This window comes from Rhinolophus ferrumequinum, chromosome 17 (assembly GCF_004115265.2).
Source record: "Rhinolophus ferrumequinum isolate MPI-CBG mRhiFer1 chromosome 17, mRhiFer1_v1.p, whole genome shotgun sequence".
Lineage (NCBI taxonomy): Eukaryota > Metazoa > Chordata > Mammalia > Chiroptera > Rhinolophidae > Rhinolophus > Rhinolophus ferrumequinum.
Genome location: NC_046300.1, coordinates 7596474 through 7610276, shown reverse-complemented (window position 1 = coordinate 7610276; position 13803 = coordinate 7596474). Strand labels below are relative to the sequence as shown.

The 13803-nt window shown below is 49.6% G+C and overlaps 1 protein-coding gene across 1 annotated transcript; it reads left to right on the top strand.

Annotated features, from left to right (window-relative positions):
• Positions 1-4808: 4808 nt before the first annotated feature.
• Positions 4809-9652, top strand: LOC117037117 (poly(A) polymerase alpha-like; the record flags this gene model as incomplete). The annotated part of the gene is given in 6 exon segments (XM_033132846.1): positions 4809-5196; positions 5279-5539; positions 6091-6181; positions 6183-6216; positions 6218-6242; positions 9558-9652. Coding segments are annotated over 6 exon segments (894 nt in total), but the record flags the coding sequence as incomplete, so codon positions are not given.
• Positions 9653-13803: the final 4151 nt, after the last annotated feature.

Genomic DNA, 13803 nt, shown 5'->3' with positions numbered 1-13803 from the left:
CTAATCTGGAGGCCTCCAGGGACCCCAGCTCTGAGCACACAACATCGCCTCTCCCCTGGGGTGAGGCCTCTATTGCTGTAGTCACCAACCCCCCAGTCCAAGCAGGCTCAGCCCTGGACCTGGGCAAGCCTGGATCAAGTGGCTTGGTCTGAGGGATAGAAACTAGCAGCTCCCAGGCACACACTAGGCGCCTCGGGATTCAGGGGAGTGCCTGCTGGCACACATCCTTGCCTGTCCCCAGCACGTGCTTGTCACAAGACAGTGAGATGGAGCATGGCCGACAGTGGTCCTGTCCTGCGCTGTGGGGCACACAGTTGGAGCACTGCCTTGCTCTGGGCTGCTGTTAACAAAACACCACAGACTCAGTAGTTTATAAACACATTTATTTTGCACAGTTCTGCAGACTAGGAAATCCAAGACCATGGTGCCAGCAGATTGTGTATCTGATGAGTCACCTTCCTGGTTCTAGATGGCCATCTTTTCCCTCTGTTCTCACATGGCTGACAGGCCAAGGGACCTACCTCTCCAGGGCCTCTTTTATAAGGAGAGGAAGGAATCCCATTCTTGAGGCTCCACCCTTCTATCTAAACCCACCTCCAGATAGTCACCCTGGGGATTAGGATTTCAACATAGGAATCTGGGAAGGGCGGGAACATTCAGTATATGGCAAGCTTTTTTTTTTTTTTTGGCAAGCATTTCTTTGCCCAGGATCTCTGACCTGCGCCCACCCTGCACCTGACACATTCAGTACATTATACTTCAGGCAGCAAACACAAAATGTCACACTAACTGGGCACCCAAGCAATGTGTACACGCTGCGTACCACCACCTGTTCTCACCTGAGGGCAGAGGTATGCTGTGACAGGTCTGATATCGTGGGCTTTTAGCACAAGTTGGCCTGTTGTTTTGGCCATTTTGGGCTTGTTGTTTTCTTTCTTTAATAGCACACGGGTGGGAGCGGAGATATGAGGATCCAGGTAGGGTGAGGGCCCCTCCCTGACACAACTCAGCCGCATCCTGCCCGGCTGCCTCTACCCCCTCACCTCAGTTGAAAAAGGGAATAAAGGAGCCCCTTCAGCCCACGGACCACTTTCCCCAGCGAACTGTCAGAAATCACACCCCCAGGGGATGGGCTGCCTCAGCCCCCAGTCCTCTGTGTGCCCCTCTCTCAGGCTGAACTGTAGTTGTTTGCACATCCATCTCCCCAGGAACCCTGTCAACCTTAGCCCCAGTGCCCATCCTGTCCCTGTCCTGAGCTGTCTTCTACTTTCCCCTTCAGGTCCACCCTTCACCTATCCTGGGCCTCCCTCTTCTTGGGCTGCTCGTTGGGTTTAGCCAATAGAAGGCAGCCGAAGGAGGTAGGAGGGCGGGAGGAGAGGGCATGGGTGGGGCTGTGCCTTCCCAGTTCTTTCTCCAAAGCTTCTGTAGGCAGTCAGACACACCCTACCCACCCTGCGCTCGCACCCACAGCCACACCTGTCACCTGGGTCTTTTTCAGGGACATATGCTGAGAAATTGGGACTTTATCTTGAGGGCCTGGAAGAATGACTGACTTGAGAGATCCCTCTGGTGGACAGATGATAGGATCTGAAACTGGAGGTTGGGGACCAGTAGGAAATTGTGGGGGGAGTCCCACCAGGAGCCAGCAACCCTTCCCCACCTGTCCCTGTGGGCCTAGGGATGGAAAGGGCTCCTACTCCTTCGTGCTGCACCAAGCCAAGGTGGTCCCCTGAACCTAACCGATAGCTCTGTAAACAGCCCCTTTATTGAACTCTCTTCAAATACCCAGCTTGATAAGAATGACTGTTTTCAGCCAGGACCTTTACATACAGCTGGGGCCGAGCTGTAGACAGAAATTCTGCATAGGGCTTGTAGGCAGGAACAACACCCAATGATGAGCAGAAAGCCCGGTGCCCGACGGGGTGTAGATGGCAGGGCCTGGATGCAGCCCACCAGCCCGTGACTGACCCACCGGGCCAGGAGTGGTGAGTGCTCAAGTACAGCACTGTCGGGCCCTTGCCATTCCTCTCTACCCAGCACCGGAGCCTCAGAAGACAGAAATGCCAGACACGTTCCCAAGGACCCGAGGCCACCCATCCGGACACCCCCTCTCTGGAGTTTGCTGGAGCTGGTGACCAGCAGCAGGACAACAGGCACTCCGCTTTGGCTGCAGCCGGGCAGCAGCATGCAGTTTCTGGTCCTATGGTGAGGGCTGTGTCCCCTGCTTGCCCTGTAGTGGCGGCAGTGGCTGCTCACCAGGCCAAAGCAGAACTTGATTTGGGCTGGAGAGGAAGTTAATGTGGCCTCTACGTCTTACCCTCCAGCCCCTTTGGTGACTCTGGGAGCTACACAAGTTCTTTTTCATAAATTCCATTCCTGATTAGGGTAGGCAGAGTCAGTTTCCTCCAACTGATCGTTACCAGGAAGGGCAGCAGGTGCCCAGGTCAGTGGGGGGGTGTCGAGCGGGGTCTCTAGTCCCGCTCCCCATACCAGAACACAGAATATGTGGAGGCCAAAAGGGAATACCAACAGAGCATAGATTGGGGAGTCACACCACTATATTCTCGCTGGCGGCTGGGTTGGAGACACAGGAAGCAGGAGCCACACGATCCGCAGTCTGCCGTCAGCTTCTCTGCCAACCAACCAACCCCTTGCTAACTGTAATCTGCGCTTGCCAGCTCAGCCATGGCACTTATGTCAGTGGCCGATGGCTAACTGGTTACAGCTGTTGGCCAACTAGTAACAGCTGATGGCCATCTACTATCCTAGCCATCACCTTTCCGTTGGTAGATGACGTGAGGCCGAGAGCCTGGAAACTGCTCTCTGGGACTCTGTCCCCACACCTCACTTCGGGCACCAATGCCTCACTAGCCCAGCAGGATTCCAGGCTTACACATACCCCTAAATCAGAGGGATATGTTGTTAGAAGCCAGAAAAGGAAGACATCCCGCTTATCGGACTGTACATACTGCTCACCAAGACCATTTTAGTGAGCTTCTCAAATCATAAAAAGAAAAGTGACAGTGTGGACAAAAAAGAGGCCCATGTGCTAAACCTGACGAGCTCAGGGAAGGCCTGCGTGGCAGGCCCTACAAACTCAGAGACCAAAATGTACCACATACAGATGGTCTGAACACAAAAATTACTAACTGTCATGGCGGGTAGTTACATCCTTGACCTGTAGCTTCCTTGACAAAACTCAGTCTTTAACTTCTGTGAGCCTGTTTATTGTCTTTTTGCATCTAAGATAACGTACCCTTGGAATGTCAGAGTAGTCCCTTTTTCTGGACTCCTAAGGGTACAACCCACCATACCAGAGCAAGAGATCACAGAAACCCTCATTATTATCTTGTTCCCCAAATACCATCATTTGTTCATTGTTAACTATCCTGGACCCACCAATGTAAAAGAAGTATGTGACTCTGTTTTACTTTTCATCCAATCCCAGAGATTTCCCTGCTTTGCTTTCTCCCTCCCCCTTAATCTACCACCAATGGCTTTTGTGTAACCTTCCTTACATCTCCTCCTTTGATTCTAATGTGTAAAATAAGCTGCAAAACTTCCATTGTCTGGAGCATTTTCTTTTTTTTTTAATTAAAGTTTATTGGGGTGACAATTGTTAGTAAAGTTACATAGATTTCAGGTGTACAATTCTGTATTACATCATCTATATATCACATTGTGTGTTTTCCACCCTGAGTCACTCTTTCCATCACCATATATTTGATGGAGCATTTTCTTTTTTTTTTTTTCCCTTCTTCCACCTCCCCCCACCCCCACTCCGGTTCAAGCCGTTGTTTCTCAGTTAGTTGTGTAGGACACAGCTCCCTGGCCCAGGCTGGTGTTATGAGCCTTGTGCTCCCCCCCCCCACGCTCATGCCGACCTCTGACCTCCGGTTGCTCACAGCAGCCCACCTCCAGGGAGAACAGTTTTTCACAATCTTAGCTGTAGAGGGCGCAGCTCACTGGCCCATGTGGGAATCCAACCGGCGACCTCGGTGTTAGAAGCACAGCACTCCAACCACCTGAGCCACCGGAGCATTTCCTTAATCCACTGAGATTCTGCTTCCAAGCAATTGTTATCAGTTTGACTCAAATAAACTCATTAAACTTCTCTACAGGTGTGGATGTTTCTTACGTGGACAACAGAAACTACCTTGAGAACCAAAAGGGAGGAATGGGCACCTCAGCAGGAGAGAGAGAGAGAGAGAAAGAGAAGAGAGAGGGGCCGCCCGGTGGCTCACCCTTTTGGAGCTCCATGTTCCTAACTCCAAAGGCTGCCGGTTCAATTCCCACATGGGCCAGTGGGCTCTCAACCACAAGGTTGCTGGTTCAACTCCTCGAGTCCCGCAAGGGATGGTGGGCTGTGCCCCCTGCAACTAAGATTGAACACGGCACCTTGAGCTGAGCTGCCGCTGAGCTCCCAGATGGCTCAGTTGGTTGGAGTGTGTCCTCTCAACCACAAGGTTGCCGGTTCGACTCCCGCAAGGGATGGTGGGCTGTGCCCCCTGCAACTAGCAACGGCAACTGGACCTGGAGCTGCGCCCTGCTGTGCCCTCCAACTAAGACTGAAAGGACAACTTGACTTGGTAAGAAAAAAAAGTCCTGGAAGTACACACTGTTCCCCAATAAAGTCCTGTTCCCCTTCCCCAATAAAAAATCTAAAATAAAATAAAAAGATAAGAGAGAGGGGGAGGCAATTCCACCCATAGAAATAAAAGCCTTCATACAAAGTAAGGAGAGACCTTCCCTCTCTTGGGGTTGGTCTGCTCCACATCTTGGAGTGTATCTGCCTTTACTAATACACCTCTGACTACCCTATACCTGCACAAGACACAAGATGCTGTCTCTCAACTGAATTCATTCCTTTGAGAAGACAAGAGCCAAGGAACATTATCACAACCCAACCCTGTCACATCACCACTGGCGATGTGGTAGAAGAAAATTCAGAGTTGTGGAACCTGGGGCTGAAGCAGACTCAGCTCCCTACCACTGGAGTGGATCATGCCCAGGGTGGCGGTTGCAGGGGTGGGGGTGGGAGGGGCGTTGGGACGGTGCAGGAGACAATACCGTTTCCAATTACAACGCAGGGAGCACAACAAACACAGCCACCACTGAAACACTATGACGTTACCTCTCCTATCAGCTTAGCAGTCCCCAAGGAGACTGCCTGCCTGCTTACACAGAAGCTATTAGGTGGTGCAAAATTAATTGCGGATTTTGCAATTTTTTTTTTTAATCTTTTAAACCACAATTACTTTTGCACCAACCTAATAATTTGGACTGAAGCCCTTTGGGGTTCTTGGAGAGGAAGAGGAACTGCAGCACAAGATTTTAATTTTGGGAAAATTAAATAACCTGGAAAAAGAGTGGATACGAGAAATCAGTGAAAGCAAGAATCTTCCACAATCTGTAACTGAAAACGTTGGAGGAAAAATGTTTACGTTTGCATTTTACAGATTAGTGTGCTGGTACGAATGGCTTGTGTGTTGCACCAAGACCACCTCATTCTATGATAAGATGAAATTGATACAGCAGAGTTAGCATGTCCCTAGGTAAACAGGAAGGTCCCTGGTGGAATAAACAAAGACAGTCATATCCTGAAACTTCAGGTTTTTAAATCACTCCTTCGCTCCAGGACATAATGTAACAAGGCCTTGAGGTTAATCATAAAATTCTTTTTGGCCTGACAAACAGAGCAGATCTGATAGATAAAGAGTGGGTCTCTGCTAATTCCTTTAGGATGGGCAAGCAGAACGAACCTGGTAGACAAATTTCATTAGAAGGCGCCAGTTCCCTTCTTCAAACAAGTTCCCTTCTTCAAACAGCTCCCCTTCGCCAAGCAGGCAAGGGAAGGTATAAAAGTAAGAGCTTTTGCCTCAGCCATGGGGCACCCCCCATTCGGGACCCCCTCCCGATTGGGAGCTGCAACCTCTTCTCCTGCCTCTAATAAACTATCCTCTTTTTAAAACTTTTTGCCTCTCCCTGGTCCGTGTTTCCATTCTTCGACTTCACAAGACACGATCCAGGCCCGCACTCAGAAACTGCCGGCAGATCCAACATCACCTACATCAAAATGACAGGAAAAAGCAAAAGATTCAAGAGCTGTTGAAGAGGCCTGTGTGCCAGTTATCAAACTGTGTTTTGATGGGATGTTGATTTTATTTGCAAGATTAGCATTGCAGAGGTGACAGTCTGCTTAAGAATTTAGATACATATAAGATGCATAAGAAGTCTTAACGGTTAACTGATGACATTTTACACTTACCAAACATTGACAACTTGAGGTTAACTCAGAGCCATCAAACTGTGGGCCAAATGCCACAACATCTACTCCAATGTATTCGGTTTCCTCGGTGGTGTTTCCTGGGCTATGTTAGCAAGAACTTGCCAGTTTTATCCAAATGCAATAACATCAACTCCCGTGTGTGTGTGTGTGTGTGTGTGTGTGTGTGTGTGTGTGTGTGTTTTCTAAATGGTTTAGATTATATTAAAATAAAATTGATTGTAGACACTGAAAAAAAATTCATAGCTGCTCTTTGTCCCTATTTCCAGACTCCAGAGCTCCTAAAACAGTTGGAATTTTACTGTCTTTTGTATGCTAATGAGGTGACTCCAGGTGCGGAGATTCCAGCATCAGGATGGGGTTGGTCACCTGAAAGACATTGCTGGGCAGGAACAGAGTGGGAACTTTCAGCCTCACCCCCAACCTGGGAGGGTAGCGGGTGGAAATTCTATCGCCAAAGGCCGATGATTTAATCCATCATGCCAATGTAATGAAACCTCCATAAAACCCCTTAAACCGTGTTCAGGGAGTTTCCAGGTTTATGAGCACATTGATATACCAACTGGGACACTGGCAGTTGTGGGTGGCTGGGAAGTTCTGTGTCACCCTCACTCTCCTTACGCATCTTTTTCATTTAGCTCTTTCTGAGTAGTATCCTTTTTAATACACTGGTAACTGCAAATAAGGTGTTTTCCTGAGTTATGAGTCGGTCCTGTGAATTATCGAACCTGAGGAGAGTGTTAGGAACCCCCAATTTATAGTCAACTGGTCAGAAGTCACAGGTGGCCCTCTTGGGGCTGGCACATGAAGTGGGGGGTGTTACTGTACATAGAAAGAACAGGGGCGGAGGGGGGTTAGAGAGGGGAAGGAAGGGAAGGAAGAAGTGCTAGAAAACAAAGGACGGAGGAAATGAGATCATTCTTAAGAAAAGGTGCAGATACCAGACCCAGGAAAACTAGATTTTGGTGACAGAGAACAGACCCAGGACACCATCTTGCCCCTCAAGGTGAATTTTAGCTAATTGTAATGGACTATAATACTATGAGCATTGCAGGCAGGGAAATATCTCCACCCCTTTTGTTGCCTTGACAGTTCTGACAAGGGCCAAATAAGGACAAAGGATTCCCACCTCTGATGGGAAGGAGTGCTCAGCGAAGACCCACGTGGCAATGCCTATAACGCCACCCCTAAACCTTGAATATTTTATGTCCTCATTCTAATAAATCCCTAAACCCCTGGGATTTGTTCTTTGGTGCACTTGCTCTTTTCCTAGCCTGTCGGCTCCCACCAGTTTGGAAGTGTACTACCTTCTTTTCTTTTAATAAATCCACTGCTTGCTTGGCTTATTCGGTGCATCCTTGAATTCTTTCCAGTAACGATAAAAAGAACTGTGTTTTCAGCACCACCGGCAGTCTTGTGGGGCTGAGCCCTTAACCTGTGGGGTCTGCACTCACTTGGCAGTTGATGTCAGAACTGAGCTGAATTGTTGGACACCCACTTGGTGTGGGAGACTCAGAGAATTGGGTTTTGGTATGAAAATGAAAACACACACAATTTTGTGTCTGAAGTGGTGTCAGGAAAACAACACCGATGGTGGCCCCTCCGGTGATAGTTCATTGAGGACAAAGCTTTGGGAGACCCAGGGCTTTCACCTTAGAATAGTGTGAGGGGCCTGAGAAATGCACTGACTGGTGTCAGGTGGTTGCCTCTAACAGCACCAAACAGCTAAAAGAAAGAGAATAACACGGTCAGATTCTTAGCTGCTTATGTCAAGGCACAAACTGAAAACTTCCTCAACGTTGCAAAGGCATCTCCTATCTCTTGCAGCCAAAAGGACGGAGATAGTCCTGAAACCCTAACGCTGAGTCTGTGGGCTCCAGAAACCCTAACGCTGAGTCTGTGGGCTCCAGAAACCGTAACGCTGAGTCTGTGGGCTCCAGATTAAATACTGGTTGAATTTACAGCCTCACTAAGCCTTTTATGTAAAAGTTAGACACTGTGAAGATTAATAAACAGAAACCTCATTTAAATTGGAGTTAGGATTGCCTGTAGGGAGAGATCTCACACACTACTACCTATTGTCAATTACTTCACACAGGAAGAAAGATACTTTCCATCTCCAAAAGGAAGATGTTTTTCTACTCCACTACTCCAGCAGGAAGAAGGAGGGTCTGCTTCTCACCCAGCAACCACTCAGCCAATGAAAAGCCACTACACTTTGAACTCCCAGTGTCCTCTAGTGGACTCTTTCTTTACAACAACCCTTCTGAACTCCTCCTTACCTCTATAAAAGAATGTTCCTCTCCTTTTTTCTCTGGACTTGCATGTGGTTCAACATTAGACTCTATGTTCTAAATTGCAATTCTTTGTTGTTTCCAGGTAAACCCATTTTGCTAGAGAAGTATCTGGCTGTCTATTTATTTAAGGTCAACAACCATTATCATGACAGAGTATGTACACAGAGACCCTGGGAAACTGGACTCCACATGCCTACATCCAGTGGTTAGTTCTCAGTCCTTACCTTCCTTGATCCCGCCCCCCCAGAGTCATCTGACACAGTGGGCCACTACCCCTTCGTCCCACACTCCCCACACTGCTCCTTCTCACACTTCTTTGCTGGCTCTTCCTCATCCCAAGCTCTTAGTGTGGGGGTCCCCAGGGCTTGGTCTGTAGGCCTCATTTCTTCTCTATGCACATTTCCCTTGGAGAACTTAGCCAGTGTTATGGCTGTAAATACAATCCACACTGGTGATGCCATTTCTGATCTCCAGCTCAGGCCTCTTCAGCTCCAGATTTGAAGATGCAACTACCCTGTTAACATCTCCACTTTGATATCTAAGTGGAATTTCATTTAACGTGCCTTCAGCGGAACTGCTGACCCTCCTGTGGGCTTCCACATGTCCATAAGTGGTAACCCCATCCCTTGGCATCATGTCTTTCTCATTCGCCTTCATCCAAACCATCAGCCATTCTTGGCTCTATCTTCCAAATGTATGCAGAGTCTGACCACTTCTCAGCAGCTCCATCACAAGCATCATGGTTTCTCACCTGGATTATCACAGCAGCCTCTGGACAGGTCCCCTGGCTTCTACTTTGCCCCATTGAGGTCTATTCTTGATTCAGCAGCAGCCAGAGGGATCCTTTAAAAATGTTCATCAGATCAAGTCATTTGGCTCAAAGTCCTTCATGGGCCCCCCATTTCCAAGGCCCCACATCATCTGTCCCCCATGACCTCTGACCTGCTCTGTCTTTCTTGCCCCCTTTTCTGCAGCCACTCCAGGCTCCTCTGTGATCCTGGACTTCACCGGGATCAACCTGCCCTCAGAGCCTTGCGCTGGCTGTGGAGTGTGCCACAGCTTCATGTAGGCCTTTGGTAGCCTCACTGAGGCCTTCTCACACCCCCTTCCCACACCCTCCCGTCTCAGCACCCTCTGATATACTACATCTTATCTCTTGACTGTGTCTTCCACCACCAGAATGTCAGTTCTGGGACAGCAGGCAGTCTGCCCTGCCCGTCATGCTTACTGCTGTCTCCCTACTGCTTAGTACATGATGGACAATTAATGCATTAAGTTAAGGACTTAAACAAAATGAAGTGATATGAAAGAACCCGCCCCGCAGGAATCAGATTACTACCAACCCCCAGGCCTTCTGCACCTCCTTTGCCCAGTGGAGCAAGACACCCCCCAGATCTCATGAGGGCGTTACTTTCCAAGGGGGTGCCAATCTTCTCATGCCCCTCCTCCCCAAATCTTTGGTATCTCCAGTGCCTCAAACTCGAGATGGATTCCAGCATGTCTGGAGACCTTATGACAAAGTCAAACCCAGAGGGGAAGGCATATATATTAAAAGAATTATGACTTTGTTATTGTATGTTGGCCAAAGTATGGAGACTATGTGGGACAAAATTGATGTCCTAGACCAAGGAGATAAGACTGTAAGTTTAGGTTGGGCTGAATTTATCAATACAGGTGCACTTGCCAGAAATTCTGGATACAGGTGCTGGCTTAAGCTGCTGGGGTTGTTCCGTGTCTACATGCTTGGCTAAAATGAAGCTGGGTCTTATTAATTACATGCAATGGAGATGCCAAAAGTACCCTACTAGAATATATAGGAAAGAATCCAAAGCCTCAGGAAGATTCACTCATTCGTTCAAGATAAATGTTGGACTGAATTGATTAGACAACTCACTTTTTCCCTGAGTCCCTGCAGAGGACCCAGAAGATACTCCCGTCACCAAGGCCTTCGGCAGTTCTCTGCTAACATGCGCATCTTTGAAAATTTTCAGTTTGCTATGGCTGCTATAACAAAGTACCAAAGTACCTGTTGCCTTAACCAACAGGAAGTTACTGTCTCATGGTTCTGGAGGCTGGAGGTTTAAAACCAAGATGTCAGCAGAGCCACGCTCTCTCTCTGAAGACGTTAGGGAATTCTGGATTAAGGCCCACCCCACGCCAGTATGACCTCTCTTATTACATCTACAATGACCCTGTTTCTATATAAGGTCACATGATGAGGTCCTGGGGGTTAGGTCTTCAACGTATGAATTTGGTGGGGGACACAATTCAACTCTTAATAAGAGCCTGTCCTCCATGTGTCAGGGATGCTGAGTGGGGACACTCTCCTTGGAATGGCTCCTTGACTTCCATGCAGATACCAAGACCTGGGTGACAAGGGCCAAGTAGCAGTGTTGAGCTGCCAGAGGAGGGAGTGGCGCGGGGACTGACACACAGCAAGAATTACTTGATGTGCAGAACAAAGTAACGAGGGCTGACCAACAGGGACATGACTGCAAGCAAGGATTTCTCACCCATTTCCCAGAGACGATCAGTTCACAAACTCAGGGGCCCCTGAACAAAGTGGGGTGCATACCCTTTCAGGAGGGCCCTGTGAAAATAGCACAGGTTCCTGCTGGCACTTTCCTCACCACCCTTCCCAGAGACCTGTGGCCATTAACCAGGGAGTGGCAGACACTAGTTCTGGCTTGCCACAAAGCCATTTGTCACTTTTAATAAAATTGTTTTGATCAAACACCGATGAGCCCAGCCCCAGCGGATGAATAACGACTGATGTAAACCAAACATGGCGTTTGAAGGTGATCATCTTATTTTATTTTATTTATTAATATATAGTATATAATTATTATAAATGTAACTCAAATGTTGCTGACATCTGCCTTTGCAACATTTCATTCAATCCAAATATCCTCTGATCCTGCCTAATGGCCACTGTTTCCTAGCAACCCAAAATGCAACACAATTCTTCAACATGACAACACATAATTGCTTTCTAGGTTGTGGTAGAACATTGAACCTGAAGAAAAATTCTGATAGCTACATTTCATTCCTTCTGTTGTTGCCTTGCTGCTTCAAAAACCTTCAAAACCTTTTTCAAAAAGTGCTGAAGCCTCCGAGGTCAGGTGTCCACCCCAGGAACTTAGCGCCGGGACACAGGGTGAGGACCACTGAGCTGCCCATCCTCACCCACCAGGAAGACGGTGGCTGACAGCTTTCTGAGCCCTGGGATGAGTCCAGGGGTTTGTCATCCACCGTGGCACACCTGGGGAAGGCAGAACCATAGCTCAGCCCAGCCACAGCCACTCTCCACCCTGACACACCGGGAGAGCCCCAGCTGGGCACCCAGCCATGTCCGACTCCTCATGTCCACAGACAAGCACCCCTGCTACCTGCCCTCCCAACAGCCCAGCTCCAGCGCAGGAGGTAGGTGTAGACATTCCAATGGAATTCTGAGGCACGGGAAAGGAAAAACCCTGCCCCTGTCACCGTCTTCCCCACCTCAGAGGTAGGTAAAAAAAATAGAAGGAGCCAAGACACTGTGGCCCACGGGGTTGTGTAATCCCTCCATCCTTGACCCAGCCTCTGGTCCCCTTCCCCAAGGATGCCAACATTTGGGACCCACATTTCCAGGGACCCCAGAACCCTTCCCTTAAAGGTGCTCCACCCCAGATCCAATCCATCTGCCTCTTGCTCAGGAGTGAGGGCCCAGAACCCTAGGTTGGCCCAGAGAAAACTGGGGCCCTGCCCATGTGTGCCAGACCCAGGACTCACTCCAGGGCAAGACAGTTTCCTTCCCAGAGAGGGGTAGGCCTGGGGGTGGGAGCTGGACCAAGGATCCCAACACAGAGACCACAACGTGGCCGTCTACAGAGCTGGCCGGAAAGAACTCCTCACAAATAGAAAGCTGGCCACAAGATACAACCTTAGATTAGGATTTCTTTTAAGAATTATTTATTGCAAAGAATGCTGGATACAGTGTGCTGTGTGGCTGAGGTCCAACACCACCCATTCCAGGGAGAGCAGTGAAAGATCTGCAACACAAGCATCGACGCTCATGGCTAAAACCTGGCCGCCAACCAGGTGTCGGCAGCCAGTGCAGAGACCACTCCGGGGCACAGGGGAGGAGGGGCTGCCCCATCCAGGCTGTGACACCAGACTTCCCTCTGCCCTGTCACAATCCTCAGAACACAGAGTGAAAAGGCCTCGCTGGTCTCACCTCAGCCAGCCTGAGGTCTTGGTGAGGTGGTGACATCCAGAGAGATGTACACGTACATGGCACTGACTGAGGGGACCTGCTATGGCTAATAAGTGAGCACGTCCAGATGACCACAAGTCACCAAGACTCCAGGGGACACAGAAGCAATGGCTGAAGTCCCCGTGTCCAAAGGCAGTGGCCCTGGGTCTAAGGGGCTTGGGGCTCTGACGGGAGATAAGTCCAGAAGGAGGATCCTGCCCCATCCCCACCTGGACATCTCTCCACCGTGTTTGTCTGCAACTGCAGCACACGAGGCTAAGAGACCACGAGCTGGGGCCAGGGAAATGGACTTCCCTCAGGGGCAGGTGGCACCCGGGGACTGAGAAAGGTGAGCTGTTCTGCCAGGCCCAGCCTAGGTCGCAGGTACAAAGTGGACTTGGGATCCTGGGGCCTAGCTTCACCAAGGTCCACCTATGGAGAGACAGCTGGCATCCGACTACAAACCCAGACACGTTCTCACCCAGCCCTCAACCTGCTGGCCAGCCTGGCTGACCAGCTATAAAATGGAGCCAGAATTCGCTGCCTGGCCTGCCTCTCTGAGCCCAAAAGAACTCAGGGGGGCCGGCCCGGTGGCTCAGGCGGTTAGAGCTCCATGCTCCTAACTCCGAAGGCTGCCGGTTCGATTCCCACATGGGCCAGTAGGCTCTCAACCACAAGGTTGCCAGTTCAATTCCTCGAGTCCCGCAAGGGATGGTGGGCAGCGCCCCCTGCAACTAAGATTGAACACGGCACCTTGAGCTGAGCTGCCGCCGAGCTCCCAGATGGCTCAGTTGGTTGGAGCACGTCCTCTCAACCACAAGGTTGCCGGTTCAACTCCCGCAAGGGATGGTGGGCTGTGCCCCCTGCAACTAGTAACAGCAACTGGACCTGGAGCTGAGCTGCGCCCGACACAACTAAGACAACAACTTGAAGCTGAACGGCACCCTCCACAACTAAGATTGAAAGGACAACAACCTGACTTGGAA